Source organism: Tachyglossus aculeatus, chromosome 11 (assembly GCF_015852505.1).
Source record: "Tachyglossus aculeatus isolate mTacAcu1 chromosome 11, mTacAcu1.pri, whole genome shotgun sequence".
Taxonomy (NCBI): Eukaryota; Metazoa; Chordata; class Mammalia; order Monotremata; family Tachyglossidae; genus Tachyglossus; species Tachyglossus aculeatus.
In genome coordinates this window covers 57696989-57713364 of record NC_052076.1, presented here as the reverse complement: position 1 = coordinate 57713364, position 16376 = coordinate 57696989, and the positions used below count along the sequence as shown (strand labels likewise).

Genomic DNA, 16376 nt, shown 5'->3' with positions numbered 1-16376 from the left:
CCCTCCCAGTAGTGTTTCACTGATATAGTTGCCTGTTCATATTTTTGATGGTTGAATTTTAACTTGTTTTCACTATGGTTAGATTACATTCCTATTGTTCTAGGTGTTTGCCCTCTCTTCACTTGGATTGCTAGCCCACTGTGGTTCAGATACCTGTCTAAATCATATTTCTGTGTATTTACTCCAGGGTTTAGTATGGTGTAAGTGCCCATTGTTAGCACTTAAAGGAATAGTAATGGGCATAGAGTAATCTTTTCAATTTACAAGGAAATAGTGACGTTCCTATTTCTCTATAAAGTATTTATTCTCAGTATCAATGTCTCCACTTTATAACTGGAAAAACCGAGGCCCAGAGACTGGGGGCTTCCCTAATATCAGGCCATCTGGCAGTGCAGGCATCAGGACAGACTGATGCTTAGTTTTCAGGGTGGACAGCAGATTTATAGCCCTTTGTTCCCCCGCTCAAGACTTAAACAATGAAATTAGAGGACAATTAGTTGAAAGAGGAATGACAGGGAGATAGCAAACTGTTGCCTTACAGGGAGCTTTGTGCTCTTTGTCAGGTCAGCTGGAGTATAAATACTGAGGTACAAGCAGTCTTCTGAAAATTTGAAGGAGATAGCTTCTTTTCCAATTATGACATCTGAGGGCAGTTGCTGAAAAATTGGCTCCTGAATGCACCTGAATTGATGAAAAAGAGACAAGAATCACTGTTGACTCTCCAAAGACTGGGCTACCCATCCTGGATTCATACATTTGTCATGATGAAGTTGGTTTTTGTTAGCATGGTTAAGTTTTTCATCTCAGTGTGACATTTTCCTCTCCAATTTTATAGAAGGGGTCGAATCCCCCTAGGTTTAGAAACAATGGTGTTAGAAGTTGGGGTGCACCTCTCCCAGTGTCCTCCTCAGTCACCTCTCCCACCACCACCTCCCTTTCTTCAGTCTGCCAGCAATGTTTACTGAGAATCAACTGTGGGGAGAGACAGAGGAAGGGCAAGTCAGGGTCTCTGAACACAAGGTGTTTTCCTCTAAAGGGGGAAATGAGACAATGACATACAAACACAAATGAAGGCGTGACTAGACTGTGAGCTCTATGTGGGCAAGGAACACATTATCATCATCATCATCAATCGTATTTATTGAGCGCTTACTATGTGCAGAGCACTGTACTAAGCGCTTGGGAAGTACAAATTGGCAACATATAGAGACAGTCCCTACCCAACAGTGGGCTCACAGTCTAAAAGGGGGAGACAGAGAACCAATTCTGTTGTACTGTACTCTCCCAAGCACTTAGCACTGTGCTCTGCACACAGTAAGTGCTTAATAAATACCATTGATTATTTGATTGGTACAAATAACAGGAATAAGAGCTAATAAAAAGAAATAAGACATATACGTTAGGAAGAGATCAGTAGTGGTGCAGAAGGGATGTGCTGAAGGGTTTCTGTAGAGATTGGCAAAGGACCCTAACACGCACAATTGAACCCACCTGACCTAGGGAGCAAAGTTGTGAGTCCGGCCAGGCAACTAGTGTTAGGATGTAGGGGAGGGTCCAGTGAGGAGGTGTTCCACTGAGGAACTGGGTGGCTGCTGTTGCCACCACTGCCACCACCATATTTCCCAGGGAAAGTACAGCCAGGACTGTGTTTGGTCCTACCTGAGGGCTTCCTGGCCTTTTCCAGCTTTGTTTTCCTTTTCTGTCCCCTTTGTGACCTGCCCCATCCAGCCTTACCTCCAGGCCATACCTCTATATCTGAAGGAGAGAGCTCCGGGACAGACAGGGCAACTACCTAAGAATCAGGAGAAGGAACCGGGCAGAGGAGGGAGGCTGCCACCTGGACCCACTTTAGAGGTTCCCATGAGAACCTGCAGCCGATTTATAAGTTGAGCCATTTGAGGAGGCTTTGGGGTTAGGTATGGGCAGAGAGTCTACGGGTCAGGTCTGAGTTCAAAATAGAATTCCCATGTAGGTGGATTAAGGGCTGGGAGCCAGAGGGATGGCAAAACTGATTTGTAGAGTCTAGGAAGGGTTCGGCGCTCTGTGCTCTGGGAGGCTCGGAGCCTGGAGCATGGGAGGGAGGGCCTTGGAGATGGGTCATGAAGATTTTTAAGGGTGACCCATTTGGGAACCATGAGGACATGGGCCACAAATGCACAAAACCCGATTGGAGTGATTGTTAGGTGACTTGCGTAGGCACTTGCAATGAGCCAGAAATAGCAAGCAAAGGCCAAGGGCATTTGTCTTTGTGCCAAACAACAGACTCCCAGGGATTTGTCTGATGTATAACTGCAATCAAATTTCACCACCCCGGAGATGCCAACTTTATTTTCTGAGGCTCAGGGCTCATAGCAGCGTTATCGCTCATTCTGTTTGGCTGGTGGGGCGCGTGGGGTGTCAGAAAGCTAGTTCCTTCATGTCCTAGGAACAAAATTTGCAAATCTGTAAGACTTAGAATAGATTCCCAATCAATAGTGGTAGTGATATTAGAATATACTGGGCATTCGTATGATGCAGTGCATGGCACTAGCTGGTCAGGAAGTCCAGAATGACAAAGCGGCAGTTTCCTGGCTTAGAAAGCTGCTTACAAACAAGGTAGACAATATAAAAAATATTTACAACTTTTCTTTCCTCTCCTTCCCTCCCTTCATCCTTTCCTCTTTCTGCTCCTGTACCTAGCTCTCCCTCCCCTGGGGAAACAAAGGCAGTCGATAGGACTTACATAGGTGGGTGAGAATGGGCATCCTTCACATAGTCCCAGGGCACAGCTGGTTGTGGGGGAGCGAATCTCAGCTCCCCCAGGGGGGGCTTGGCAAAGGGGATTCCCAAGAAGACACTGATTGTTTTGTCAAACCCTTGGATTCCCACTCGCTTTCCTTGGACTTTCCCATGTTTGGTGTCCACCACAGGTTGCTCCTCATTGTGTTCTGCAAGAAATTTAGAGAAAACAAGTGATTTTCTATTAGTTCAAGTTTTTCTGGAGTGCAAAAGCTTTCTATTTCTTCTTCCAAGCCTTTTTGCTTGTGCTTTTGCTATGTTTTCATAATTTGAATTTTGGAACCCTAAATTGATTTCCCATTAGTAAGAATGTAAGACAGAGATGTATCTTATCGCCTTACCTGTGCATCCTTTATACAGAATACATAGTGAGAGAAGCCAGATTGGTTGTAGATGAACGGGTGGTAAAGATTGGAGGAAAGAATATAAACAACCTTAGTATGCTGATGATACTAGCCTTCTAGAAGAAGGTGAAGAAGTTCTGAAGGGTTTGTTATTAAAAGATAAGGAGCAGAGCAAAAAGATGGGCCTACATTTGAATGTCAAGAAAACAAAGATCATGACAACTGGAAGTTCTAACACATGCATAGTGGATGGAGAGAAGATAGAAATGATGGACAGTTTTTCTCTCCTGGAATTGATAATCAATAATAAAGGAATTAGTAGTCAAGAAGTACACCGAAGATTAATGTTAGGAAGTCTTGCTATGAAGAGCGTGGAAAAAGTCATGAAATGTGCTGATGTAATAATTGCCACAAAAAGACAAATAGTCAGTTCTATGGTTTTCCCAGTGACTGTGTATGGATCTGAAGGCTGGAGAGTGAAAAAACAGGACAGAAAGAGCATTGATTCTTTTGAAATGTGGTGTTGGAGAAGGCTTTTGCAAATACCATGGACTGCCCAATAAACAAACAAATGGATTTTGGAGCAAATTAAGACAAGGTGGTCTTCGGAAGGTCAAATCACTCGATTTAGATTAGCATAATTTGGACACATAATCAGGAGGACGAATTCTCTGGAGAAGACTCTAATGCTAGGAAAAGTCCAGGGAAAACGGGGAAGAGGTAGACCAGCACTTAGATGGATAGAGACCATAGCAACGGTAACAGAAGAACCATTAGAAAGGTTACGGATTATGGAAGAAGACAGGATGTTCTGCAGAAAATATATCCATTGAGTCGCTAAGAATCAGAAATGACTCGACAGCACTTTCATTCAATTGTACTTATTGAGTGCTTACTGGGTGCGGAGCACTGTACTAAGGGCTTGGGAGAGTACAACACAGCAATAAAAAATGACAATCCCTGCTCGCAATGAGCTTGCAGTCTAGCTGGGGGCCACTTGATAATAATAATAGAGATGAAGGAAACACTGAAAGGGTCATGATCTGCCTCCAGGCAGGTAAATGACAAAAGCATGCTGAGCAACTGGTTTTCTATTCTTTCCTTTTGTTTTTTTTTAAGATCTTCAGGGCTTGTAATTTCACAACCTTCTCCAGGACTCTGTTCCACTATTTATCCACACCGACAGGCAGGAAATTCCTTCTTTCTGTTTATCTTTTGCTCTAATTCATGCCAATTTTCTCTTAAAGTTCAAGGAAACTTTTCCTGGAGACTCATAATGCTCATTGATTTAGGCAGTTTTGGTCAGTGATGATGATGATGATGGCATTTATTAAGTGTTTACTATGAGCAAAGCACTGTTCTAAGCACTGGGGAGGTTACAAGGTGATCAGGTTGTCCCACGGGGGTGGGGGCTCACAGTCTTAATCCCCATTTTACAGATGAGGAAACTGAGGCACAGAAAAGTTAAGTGACTTGCCCAAAGTCACACAGCTGACAATTGGCGGAGCCGGAATTTGAACCCATTACCTCTGACTCCAAAGCCCGCACTCTTTCCACTGAGCCATGCAGTGTTAAGAGAGACATCTTCGATCTACACTGAGTGTTAGCTACCAATTTGACTTACCTAACTTATGTTCCAAATGAAAACATTTTTTGCAATTGTAAATTTCCCTCCACAATGCCTTTATATGTTTGTACCCAGTTTTGATTATTATGGGGAAAAGAGTGAATCTACTACCTGTTCAATACTATCTCCTATCGGACACTCATCCAAGGAGCCAATAATGTGGTTTGTTATTAGCAAAGATGTTCACTCATGATGCCCTTGGGGAAGGTGACGGGATTAGATGTTTTAGTATTTTCCCCACTTTCTAGGGAGGAGGGAGGCAAGAGAGGGTTGAGTATCTATTGAAAAATATGGGCAGGGAATGTCAGAGGTCATGGGTTCAAATCCCAGCTCCTCCAATTTGTCAGCTGTGTGACTTTGGGCAAGTCACTTAACTTCTCTGTGCCTGTTACCTCATCTATAAAATGGGGATTAAGACTGTGAGCCCTCCATGGGACAACCTGATCATCTCGCAACCTCCTCAGCGTTTAGAACAGCACTTTGCACATAGTAAGCACTTAATAAATGTCATCATCATCAATCGTATTTATTGAGCACTTACTGTGTGCAGAGCACTGTACTAAGCGCTTGGGAAGTACAAATTGGCAACATATAGAGACAGTCCCTACCCAACAGTGGGCTCACAGTCTAAAATGTCATTATCATTATTATTATTAGAGAAGCAGTGTGGCTCAGTGGAAAGCGCCTGGGCTTTGGAGTGAGAGGTCATGGGTTCAAATCCCGGCTCTGCCACTTGTCAGCTGTGTGACTTTGGGCAAGTCACTTAACTTCTCTGTGACTCAGTTACCTCAACTGTAAAATGGGGATTAAGACTGTGAGCCCCACATGGGACAACCTGATCACCTTGTAACCTCCCCAGCACTTAGAACAGTGCTTTGCACATAGTAAGCGCTTAATAAATGCCATCATTATTATTATATTATTATTATTGTACTTTCCCCAGCGCTTAGTACAGAGCTCTGCACATAGAAAGTGCGCAATAAAAACCATCGATGACGATGACGAAATGTGTATGATTCCTTCTCAGAACCAATTACGCTCACCTCTGTGAAGGCAAGGGTCTTTGTGATAGTAACCAGGAAAAGCAGGGCTTTCTTTCTCTTTCCGCCCATTCATCATTGTCAATCAATCAGTCAATGGTATTTCTTGAGTGCTTACTGTATGCAGACCACTCAACTAAGTGCTTGGGAGAGTACAACAGAGTTGGTAGTCACACTCCCTGCCAACCAGGAGCTTACAGTCAGGAGATTTGTCATCTGAATCCTTAATCTTAACTAGCATTAACGGCCCAGGATCATATGTGGATCATATGCCTTGTTCAACTAGAATTCAGGGTTTTTTTTATGGTATTTATTGTGACAAACACTCTTCTAAGTGCTGGGGTAGGTACAAGTTAATTAAGTTGGGCCTAGTTCCTGCCTCACATGGGGCTGACAGTCTAAGATTTACCTGACTGAGATAGTATGAAAACCATGGAAACCAACAGATAAGGAAAGGGGAAGACTTCCACAGAAGCTTACTTGCTTCTGGCAAGTAAGAGAGAAGCAGCGTGGCTCAGTGGAAAGAGCACGGGCTTGGGAGTCAGAGGACATGGGTTCTAATCCTGGCTCTGCCACTTGTCAGCTGGGCGACTTTGGGCAAGTCACTTCACTTCTCTGTGCCTCAGTTCCCTCATCTGTAAAATGGAGATTAAGACTGTGAGCCCCCCCCGTGGGACAACCTAACCACCGTGTAACCTCCCCAGCGCTTTGAACAGTGCTTTGCACATAGTAAGTGCTTAATAAATGCCAATATTATTATTATTTTTTTATTAATATTATTCTGGCCCTGAACCAAAAGGCAGGGAAAAGAGAAGACTTCCAGAGCTGCTTACTTGCTTTCTGGCCCCACACTAGCCTTTCTCCATGACCTCCTCAAACCTTGCAGGTAGATTCTCTCTCATCGCCGAGACTTTAACAGCTGGGTCCAGGGACAAATCCCCCCAACCAAAATTTTGGTGAGCTGTCAGTAATCAGGGAGTGAGCTCTATCAAGCCTGCGGCTCTCTTTCTGAATCCAGGGATTGTTTGTTGCACCTGGACACTGGAAACTCCTTGAATGCAAGAACACCCAAAGGCCCAGAATACTGCCAGAATTTGTGGGGTTATATTCAGTGTTACATTCTGCTCTCTGTAAGAAAGCAAGTTTATTGTAAACAGGGAATGTGTTATTTCTTAAGCTGGACTTCCCAAGTGCTTAGTCCAGGGCCCTGCACCAAGTGGACAATTAATAAATGCCATTCCTCCTCCTTCTCCTCTTCCTTTTCCTCCTCTTTCCCCTCTTCCTCCTCCCCTTCCTCATCCTCCTCCTTGTCCTACTGTTGGAGTCATTTCCAAGAGGTGCCTCAGGCCCAACGGCCCCATGTCAGCAGGAAAGGAGAGGAAGGAAGAGTCTGTGAAGAACAGAAAGCATCATTGACAAGCCATGTGGTCTAATAGAAACACGATAGGCCTAGGAGTCAGAAGACCTGGGTTCTAATCCTGACTCTGCTACTTGCCTGCTGTATGACAATAAGTCACTGAACTTCTCTATGCCTTAGATTCCTCATCCATAAAATGGGGATTCAATATCTATTTTCCCCTCCTGCTTAGACTGTGAGCACTGTGTGGGATGGGGACTGTATTCAACCTGATTATCTACCTGGGTGCTGAGTACAGTGTGTGGCATATAGTAAGTGCTTCATACATGGCATTATGATTATTACCCTGGACCTTCTATCAGGCATCTCAAATATACCTAACATTCCTTAATCAGGTCCAGAAGGGAAGAAGCAGGAAATAATTTAGGAGGACTTTATCTTGAAGGGGGATGGCTTATGGTTCTTGAATGAATAAGTTGATGACCAAGGATGTAAATAAATGTAGCTACAGAAATGGGAACACTTAGTCCATTGACTAATTGAGCAAAGTGTTCAGAATGGTGATGAGACTTTCATAAGGCTCAGATAAATCTCTGAATTGGAATTTCAGCCCTTTTCTTCCTCTCGGCTCAGCTCCCAGCTAATTATCAGGAAAAGGAGGTGAGAGTAAGCACTCAATAAATACGATTGAATGAATGAATGGTGGGAATCCAAATACCAGGGCGACACAGAAGGGAGTGGGAGAAGAGGAAATGAGGACTGAGTTGGGGAAAGCCTCCTGGAGGAGATGTGCTTTTATTAAGGCTTTGAAGTAGGGAAGAGTGATTGTTTGTCAGATATGAAGAAGATGGGAGTTCCAGGTCAGAAGAAGGATGTTGGTGAGGGGTTGGCAGCGAGGTAGATGAGATCGAGATACAGTAAGTAGGTTGGCATTAGAGGATTGAACTTGAACTTGGAAATCAGAGAGGTAAGGTACGAGGAGGCAAAGTGACTGAAGACTTTAAAGTCAATGGTAAGGAATTTCTGTTTGTTGCAGAGGTGGCTGGTCAACCATTGGAGTTTCTTGAGAAGGGTGCGGGGTGGGGGGTAATAATTGAGAGTTGGATGAATTCCAGCCACACTCTAGGTCAGTCCTCTGAGTTAGGAAGGATGGCAGGTGTCCTGCCCATATTACAGGGGGGCAAAACCATGGCAAAGGGAAGATTTTCAACTGGCCCCTTATAAAGCCGTGGCTCACCTGCAATCAATTAATCAACCAATCAGTGGTGTTTATTGAGCACTTACTGTGTGTAGAGCACTATCGTAAGCGCTCGGGAAAGTACAATATAATAAAGTTGGTAGATGGGATCCCTGGCCACAAAGAGTATCTACGCCTGGAATATTGCAGCTCTGGGGAGTTGGAGCACATCTGGAGACGGGCAACCAATATAGTCAGGAGGACGGAAGAACTCCTTAGGAGGCCACTGAAGGAGTTAAAATTCTTCAGTCTGGAAAGACTCGAGTTGAGAGGGTCAAGATTCAAGTTTACAAAATTGTGAAGGGGGTACACAAACACAGAATTGCCATTTACCGAATACCACAACACTATCAGAGCTTGAAGGGGTAATTCAAACGTACAAAATGAAACACTTCTCACAGCAGGTGGATAGCACATGGAATTTATCACAAGAACTCATGCAGTCCACTATGGGTTACTAGAGGGGAAATTATGATGTATGTAGACATTAAGACGTATGTATTATACAGTTCCTCCAAACATCCAATTCCACTGCCAGAGACACACTATTGGATTTGATGGGCCACTGGTCTGACCCAGAAATGACATTTCTTAGGGTCTCAAGTTCTGAGATCAGCAAGAGAGCCTGGGACAGAACCAAATTTGGAACTGGGACCCATCTATCGTTTAGTCTGTCAGCTCATTGTGGGCAAGGAATGTGCCCACCAACTCCGTTTTGTTGTACTCTCCCAAGTGCTCAGTACAGTGCTCTACACATAGTAAGCACTCGATAAATACCACTGATTGATTGATTGATGCATCACTTTAAAGATCGCATAATCTTCACAGAAGCATATGGGAAGCAGCATGGCTTAGTGGCTGGAGCATGAGCCTGGGAGACAGAAGGATGTGGGGTCTATTCCTGCTCCGCCACTTGTCTGCTGTGTGGTCTTGGGTAAGTCACTCCCCTTCTCTGTGCCTCAGTTACCTCACCTGTAAAATGGAGATTGAGACAGTGTGGGGCAGGGACCGTGTCCAACCCAATTTGCTTGACTCCACCCCAGCACTTAGTACGTTGCCTGGCACTTAGTAAGTGCTTAACCAATACCATAATTCTTATCATTCTCTCTGTTTTTCCATTTCCCGAGTGCCATTTGGAGATCCCAAGAGGATACTGCATTATTAAAGTGACCCAATATGCCAATACTTAGGTCTTTTTCCACATCTTCATCTTTTCCCTAATTTCCCTTGTCTTCTCACGGCTGCCGTCCCTGAAATCCAAGGCAGGTAGAGTTTCAGAGTAGGCTTTAAGTGGCTGGGACTGGAAAACCGAGGGGTGGTGGACATTTTGGCAAGTGGAGGAGGGCATCAATAACAGAAGAACCACCTCTTCTTGGATTGCAGTTTTATCTGCCTTGTCCCCATGGTGACCCCCGTTTATCGTGCCTGGGCCCCAGCCACTCCTTTACCACAAACACTGGATTACAAGACTCACCCTGCAACATCAGCCTTTCAGCTTTTCATTCGTTTTTTTTATGGTACTATTTGTTAAGTGCTTACTGTATGCCAGACACTGTTCTAAGCACTGGGGTAGAAAAAAGATAATCAGGTTTGACACATGTGGGATCCCCCTGTCCCACATGGGGATCATAGTCTTTATCCCCATTTAATAGATGTGGTAACTCAGGCCCAGAGAAGCTAAATGACTTGCCCAAAGTGGCAAAGCAGAGAAGAGGCAGATCTGGGACTAAAACCCAGGATCTTCTACCTCCCAAGCCCATGCCCTATCCACTAGGCCATGCTTCTTCTCTATTACAGCCTACATATTAGTCATATTACACTCTTACAACCTACACTCTTCATATTACAACCTATAGGCAGCCAAATTGTTGGTGCGAGAGTCCTTTGTTGCACCATTGGTTTTAAGATGGACCAGATCCATTTCAAAAGTGGTTTCCTAGTATAGTTCTGAGCGTCGGCTTAGACCTAATTAAGCAGTATATCAGTAGGGCAGGTAACAGAGAGCTAAAGATTTTCCCAAACTGTCAGACTCCACACATCTTTAAAATGTTAATATATACACCCATTCTCTGTCTGTTCAAGCAGTATCAATCATGATGATAATAACAGTGGTATTTCTTAAGTGCTTAACTATTTGTCAAGCCCCGGTCTATTCATTCATTCATTCATTCATTCATTCATTCAATCGTATTTATTGAGCGCTTACTGTGTGCAGAGCACTGTACTAAGCGCTTGGGAAGTAAAAGTTGGCAACATATAGAGACGGTCCCTACCCAACAGTGGGCTCACAGTCTAGAAGGGGGAGACAGAGAACAAAACAAAACATATTAACAAAATAAAATAAATAGAATAAATATGTACAAGTAAAATAAATAAATAGAGTAATGAATACATACAAACATATATACATATATACAGGTGCTGTGGGGAAGGGAAGGAGGTAAGGCGGGGGGATGGAGAGCGGGAGGAGGGGGAAAGGAAGGAGGGGGCTCAGTCTGGGAAGGCCTCCCAGAGGAGGTGAGCTCTCAGTAGGGCTTTGAAGGGAGGAAGAGAGCTAACTTGGCAGATGTGCGGAGGGAGGGCGTTCCGGGCCAGGGGGAGGAGTGGGCCAGGGGTCGACGATGGGACAGGCGAGAAGGAGGCATGGTGAGGAGATTAGCAGCAGAGGAGCGGAGGGTGCGGGCTGAGTTGTAGAAGGAGAGAAGGGAGGTGAGGTAGGAGGGGGCCAGGTGATGGACAGCCTTGAAGCCGAGGGTGAGGAGTTTCTGCCTGATGTGTAGGTTGATTGGTAACCACTGGAGATTTTTGAGGAGGGGAGTAACATGCCCAGAGCGTTTCTGGACAAAGACAATCCGGGCAGCGGCGTGAAGTATGGATTGAAGTGGGGAGAGACAGGAGGATGGGAGATCGGAGAGGAGGCTGATACAGTAATCCAGATGGGATAGGATAAGAGCTTGAACGAGCAGGGTAGCGGTTTGGATGGAGAGGAAAGGGCGGATCTTGGCAATGTTGCGGAGGTGAGACTGGCAGGTTTTGGCTTGGATGTGAGGGGTGAACGAGAGAGCAGAGTCGAGGATGACACCAAGTTTGCGGGATTGTGAGACGGGAAGGATGGTAGTGCCGTCAACAGTTCTAAGTTCTGGGGGAGATACAGTGGAGAAAATACAGATGAAAATACAAAGGAGTTGAGTTCAGGGCCTTGTTGGTTTCTGGACCATAATTTGTTCTATGAACCCAGTCCAACCCGGGGAAAGGTATCTTATCATCTTACCCTGCGCAGTGAAAGCTGTGAGGGAAGCAGACAGCAGCAGAGAAAACAGCAACCTCCTGGTGGGAGTCATCACGGGCCCAGCTAATGATTACCCCTGAAGGGGGTGGAAGGCAAGGTCTCTTGTTCAAATGCTGCCCAAGTGGGGCATGGATGGACGGACTGAAAAGGAGCAGTTCACGTAGGTACAAACAGAGAAAAGGTTGATTTCATTCCCCAGATGGGTTTGAGCAGCAGTGGTGACTGCAGCGAAGTTACACCCATAAATAGCTCACCTTTCCCAGTTAAGTGACTAAGTCCAAAATGTTTAGATTACAAATTTAACTGTTGGATTACCAAATACAGTGAGTGTTATGTAACTTTTTAAATTTTACTCAGACTTTAACCCTCAACAGGATCTGGCAATTTCTTTTCCGCTGAAGGTAGGCAATTTACTCGGTCTACTCTTCTATGCGCTGAGCTAATGATCTAGTGATAGAGCTTGATACATAGTAAATCTTTAACAAATACAATACTACTAGACTATTGCTACTACTTCTAAGAATGCTAATGGAGATGTGGCCGCCCCCCCCCCCCCCCAAATTATTTTATTTGTTAAGCACTTACTATGTGTCAAGCACTGTTCTGAGTGCTGGGGTAGATTTAAGCTAATCAGTTTGGTCACAGTCCCTGCCCCACATGGGGCTCACAGTCTTAATCCCTGTTTTACAGATGAGATAACTCAGGCAAAGAGAAGTAAAGTGATTTATCCAAGGTCACCGGCCGGAGAAGTGGCAGAGCCAGGATTAGAACCCAGGTGTCTCTGATTACCAGGCCTGTGCTCTATCCACTAGACCATGGATACTTCCAGATACTTGAATCTAATCTCAGACCTGCCACTAACTAGGTAGATGAATCCTTAAACGCTGTTGACTTCAGTTTCCTCAACTGTAGAAGGAGTGTAAGACACCCTGAATCCACACAGCCCTATCACAAATATTAGGAAAGCCAATGAGAAAATATCTGCAAGAGGCTTGGTGGATTTTTTTTTTGTTTTGGTACGGTGATGATGATGGTCTTTGCTAAGTGCTTACTATGTATCAGGCACTGCTGTAAGCACTGGAGTAGATGCAAGCTAGTCAGGTTGAACACAGTCCCTGTCCCACGTGGGGCTCACAGTCTTAATCCCCATTTTACAGATGAGGTAACTGAGGCACAGAGAAATGAAGGAAAAGGAAAACGTCTGTCAAAACTATACACACAAAATATGCTTAAGAGAAGCAGCATGGCCTACTGGAAAAAGTACAGTCTTAGGAGATGAAGGACCTGGGTTCTAACTGTGGCTCAGAGTTGCCTGCTGCATGAACCTGGATAAGTCACTTGCCTTCTCTGTTAAGTGGAGATTCAATGCCTGTTCTCCTTTCCACTTAGATTGTGAGATCCATGTGAGACAGGGGCTGTGTCCAACCTGATTATATTCTTTCTTCTCCAGGGATTACAATCCTGCCCCTGGCCTGTAATGCCCTCCCTTCTCAAATCCGACAGACTCTCCCCCCCAACTCCAAAGCCTCACTGAAGACACATCTCCTCCAAGAGGCCTTCCCAGCTAAGCCCCAGTTTTCCTCATCTCCCACTCCCTTCTGCATCACCCTGACTTGCTCCATTTGCTCTTCCCCAACCTCCAGCCCCACAGCACTTACGGATTGACCTGTGATTTGATTTATTTGTATTGATGTCTGTCTCCCCCTCCCCCCCCATCCCCCAAGACTGTGAGCTTGTTGTGGGCAGGGAATGTCACTGTTTAGTGTTGTATTATACTTTCCCAAGTGATTAGTACAGTGCTCTGCACACAGTAAGCAGTTAAAAATACAACTGTATGAATGAACAGTGCTTGACACATAGTAAATGATAACAATATCTTAACCGCCCCCTGCCCCCCCACAATCCCCCCAATAATACTCACACCTTTCTGATGTCAGCTGTTCTGCATCAATACCCTCTCTTAGTTATTATTCCCTCAGAAGCCTTTGTGCATGATCTGTCTCAGTAAAATCAGTGTAATCTTCCTCATCTACCACACTGATGGAGGAGGACTGGAACACAGGAACAGAACCGGGAATAAGGAAGCATTTCCTCGGCGGGATGCCACCACCACAAGAACCAAGGTCTTCTGTAGTTTCTTCTAGACTGAGGGCCATGGAAGAGGATGTTTTCTCATTGGAGTCAAGCTGCACTCGAGAATCCATTTCCTCTGCTCCTCCGTCATCTGTCTCTTCACACTGGTCCTTGGTTGCAAAGTTATTTATCTGATGCAGGAGGGAAATGATAATAATAATTATAATATTTGTTAAGCACTGTTCCCAGCAGTCTACTAAGCACTGGGGTGGACACAAGAAAATCGGGTTGGATGCAGTCCCTGTCCCATGTGGGACTCACAGTCTCAATCCCCACTTTACAGATGGGGTAACTGAGGCCCAGAGAAGTGAAGTGACTTGCCCAAGGTCACCCAGCAGACAAATGGTGCAACGGGGATTAGAACTCATAGCCTTCTGACTCCAGGCCCTTGTTCTATCTGCTATGCCAAGCTGATTTCCTATGGTTGGAAAACAACCAAGTTCGTTAATGATGACACCATACTGCCAATATATAGGCTTTCATATTTACCAAAAAAAGAGGAAAAAATATCTTTCAAAGACAACTATTTTTTCTAGGGGGACCTTAATTGGTTCTCATAGTCATTACAATGTAAAATGGAGTTCTTGAAACAACTTACACTGGAGTTCTTTCAACTTTTGACAATTTATTTCTGATTCTTTAACTGGAATATGAAAAATCTACTTTAAAGGAGTAGAGGGCAGTTTCACCTTTCAGGAAGGGTTAAAGAAAGAAGCAGCATGGCCCAATGGAATGACACACTGATCACATTTCATGGAGTGTCTCCTTTCAGGAAAGGTGAAAGAAAGAAGCAGCGTAGTCTAGTGAAATGAGCACAGGCCTGGATGTCAGAGCACCTGGGTTCTAAACTTGGGCCCCCCCCACTGGTCTGCTGTGTGATTTAGGACAAGTCACTTAATTTTTCCATGCCTCAATTTCCCCATCTGGAATCTGGGAATTCAATACCTGTCCTTCCTGTGAGCTCCATAAGGGACAAGGATTTTGGCTGACTTGTTTCTTAGTATTTGCTAAGCACTTACTATGTGCCAGGCACTGTACTAAGTGCTGGGGTAGATACAAGATAATCAGGTTGGACACAGTCCCTGTCCCACGTAGGACTCACAGTCTTACAGATTGGGTGATCTGGTCAACTTGTTTCTACCCCAGCACTTAGAACAGCGCTCAACAGATATTAAGTGTTTAACAAATCCCAATTATTATTATTATTATAGACAAGACTCCAAACCCCGGCTGACACTCTTGAAGCAAAACGGGAACATCACGGTAGAGCGTACAGGGAACTTTTTTCTTCTAGCCCACACAGTTTTGACTGCCCTACCCCCATAATACCTTCTATTGTTCTCATTCCATCCTGGGCCCTGCCTACTCTGGTATTTATATACAGGGTGTTTGCAGTTGTTTTTTGTTATTCGGATTGTACGCCAAAGACAGGTTTCGTCTTATGTGACCAGGCATTATTGAGTTTCTGTGTCCCACGCACCACACTCGAGCTCAGCATCAGGTGCCAAGACAGGGGGAGGCTGAGACTGAAAAGAAAAATATCCATTGTGAAGGCATCCGATGCTCCATCCAAACCAGACACCGAAAACCCAATTGTATGGTAGAAAATGACCCGACTGGCCCTGCTTCTTAAATATTTGGATTTGCCTTGGCGAAGCAGGAATATTGATTTGCATCTGAGATATGATTACAGGGATATTATCCAACAGAAGGGGAAGTCTCTTCAACTTCCTGCTTCTTTGCTAGTATCATAGCTGCCCATGTCAGATAGCTTATAAATGTAATGGTAGTTAAGGCACACTCAAACGGAACTAAGGGAGAGACAGACTTGCCAAGCACAGGTCTCCCAACATCCCCCCGCACTGTTCTGGTTGATTGGCAGGAAGAACTGTCCCTGTGGTCCACATTCTCTGAATCATTGATTATTGAATTGGCAGTATATACTGACTCACTACACAGAGACACATTACCGTTTATCCTTGCCCTTACCAAATCCAGTCAGAGCTGGTGAAGGATCGATATAGAAGCAGCATAAGGTATCAAAATAAAGGCGCTTTTCTCGAGGACCAGACCCTCAGAGAGAGCACATCTCCGGACTGGCCCAGCGAAGATATCCCCACTTTATTCACGCTCCCTTCTGTGTCATCTAGGCGTTTGGGTCTATTCCTCTTAAGCAATTTGAGGAACAAATCAAATACAATTAATCGATCGTGGGTCAAGCATGAGTGCTGTGACTAAGCAGATGGATACATAAGTGTGTGACCCTTTACCCCTGGTGGGCTCACAAGATGAGGCGTGTTGCAGAGTCAGCTCTCCATTATTATGGGGGGATTTAAGATTAAAGGACTAAAGGGGAAGTAAGGAACTTATTTCTGCAGTACCAGCTGCCTAAGAATTACATTTCCCAGAGGCCAGAAGCCACATTTCCCAGACTCCTCTGGGAATGAGGCCCAGTGAGCAAGCTGGAAGAGCAATTGCATTCAGGAGGAGAGCTGCGTTTTCGTTCCCAGCCTTGGGCCCCAGAGACCTGATGTCTACCCTCCTTGTATAAATAAAGAAATTACTCATCAG

The 16376-nt window shown here is 44.8% G+C and overlaps 1 protein-coding gene across 1 annotated transcript in view; it reads right to left on the bottom strand.

Annotated features, from left to right (window-relative positions):
- The window catches only part of LOC119934310 (liver carboxylesterase 1-like), a 28768-nt gene extending 16864 nt beyond the window's left edge, over window positions 1-11904 (bottom strand). The window contains exons 1-3 of the mRNA XM_038753763.1: window positions 11655-11904; window positions 2723-2927; window positions 540-681 (exon numbers count right to left, since the gene is read on the bottom strand). Of these exons, the coding sequence (XP_038609691.1) occupies window positions 540-681; window positions 2723-2927; window positions 11655-11724 (417 nt within the window). The 5' untranslated portion in view covers window positions 11725-11904. The remainder of the gene's footprint in view (window positions 1-539; window positions 682-2722; window positions 2928-11654) is intronic.
- Window positions 11905-16376: the final 4472 nt, after the last annotated feature.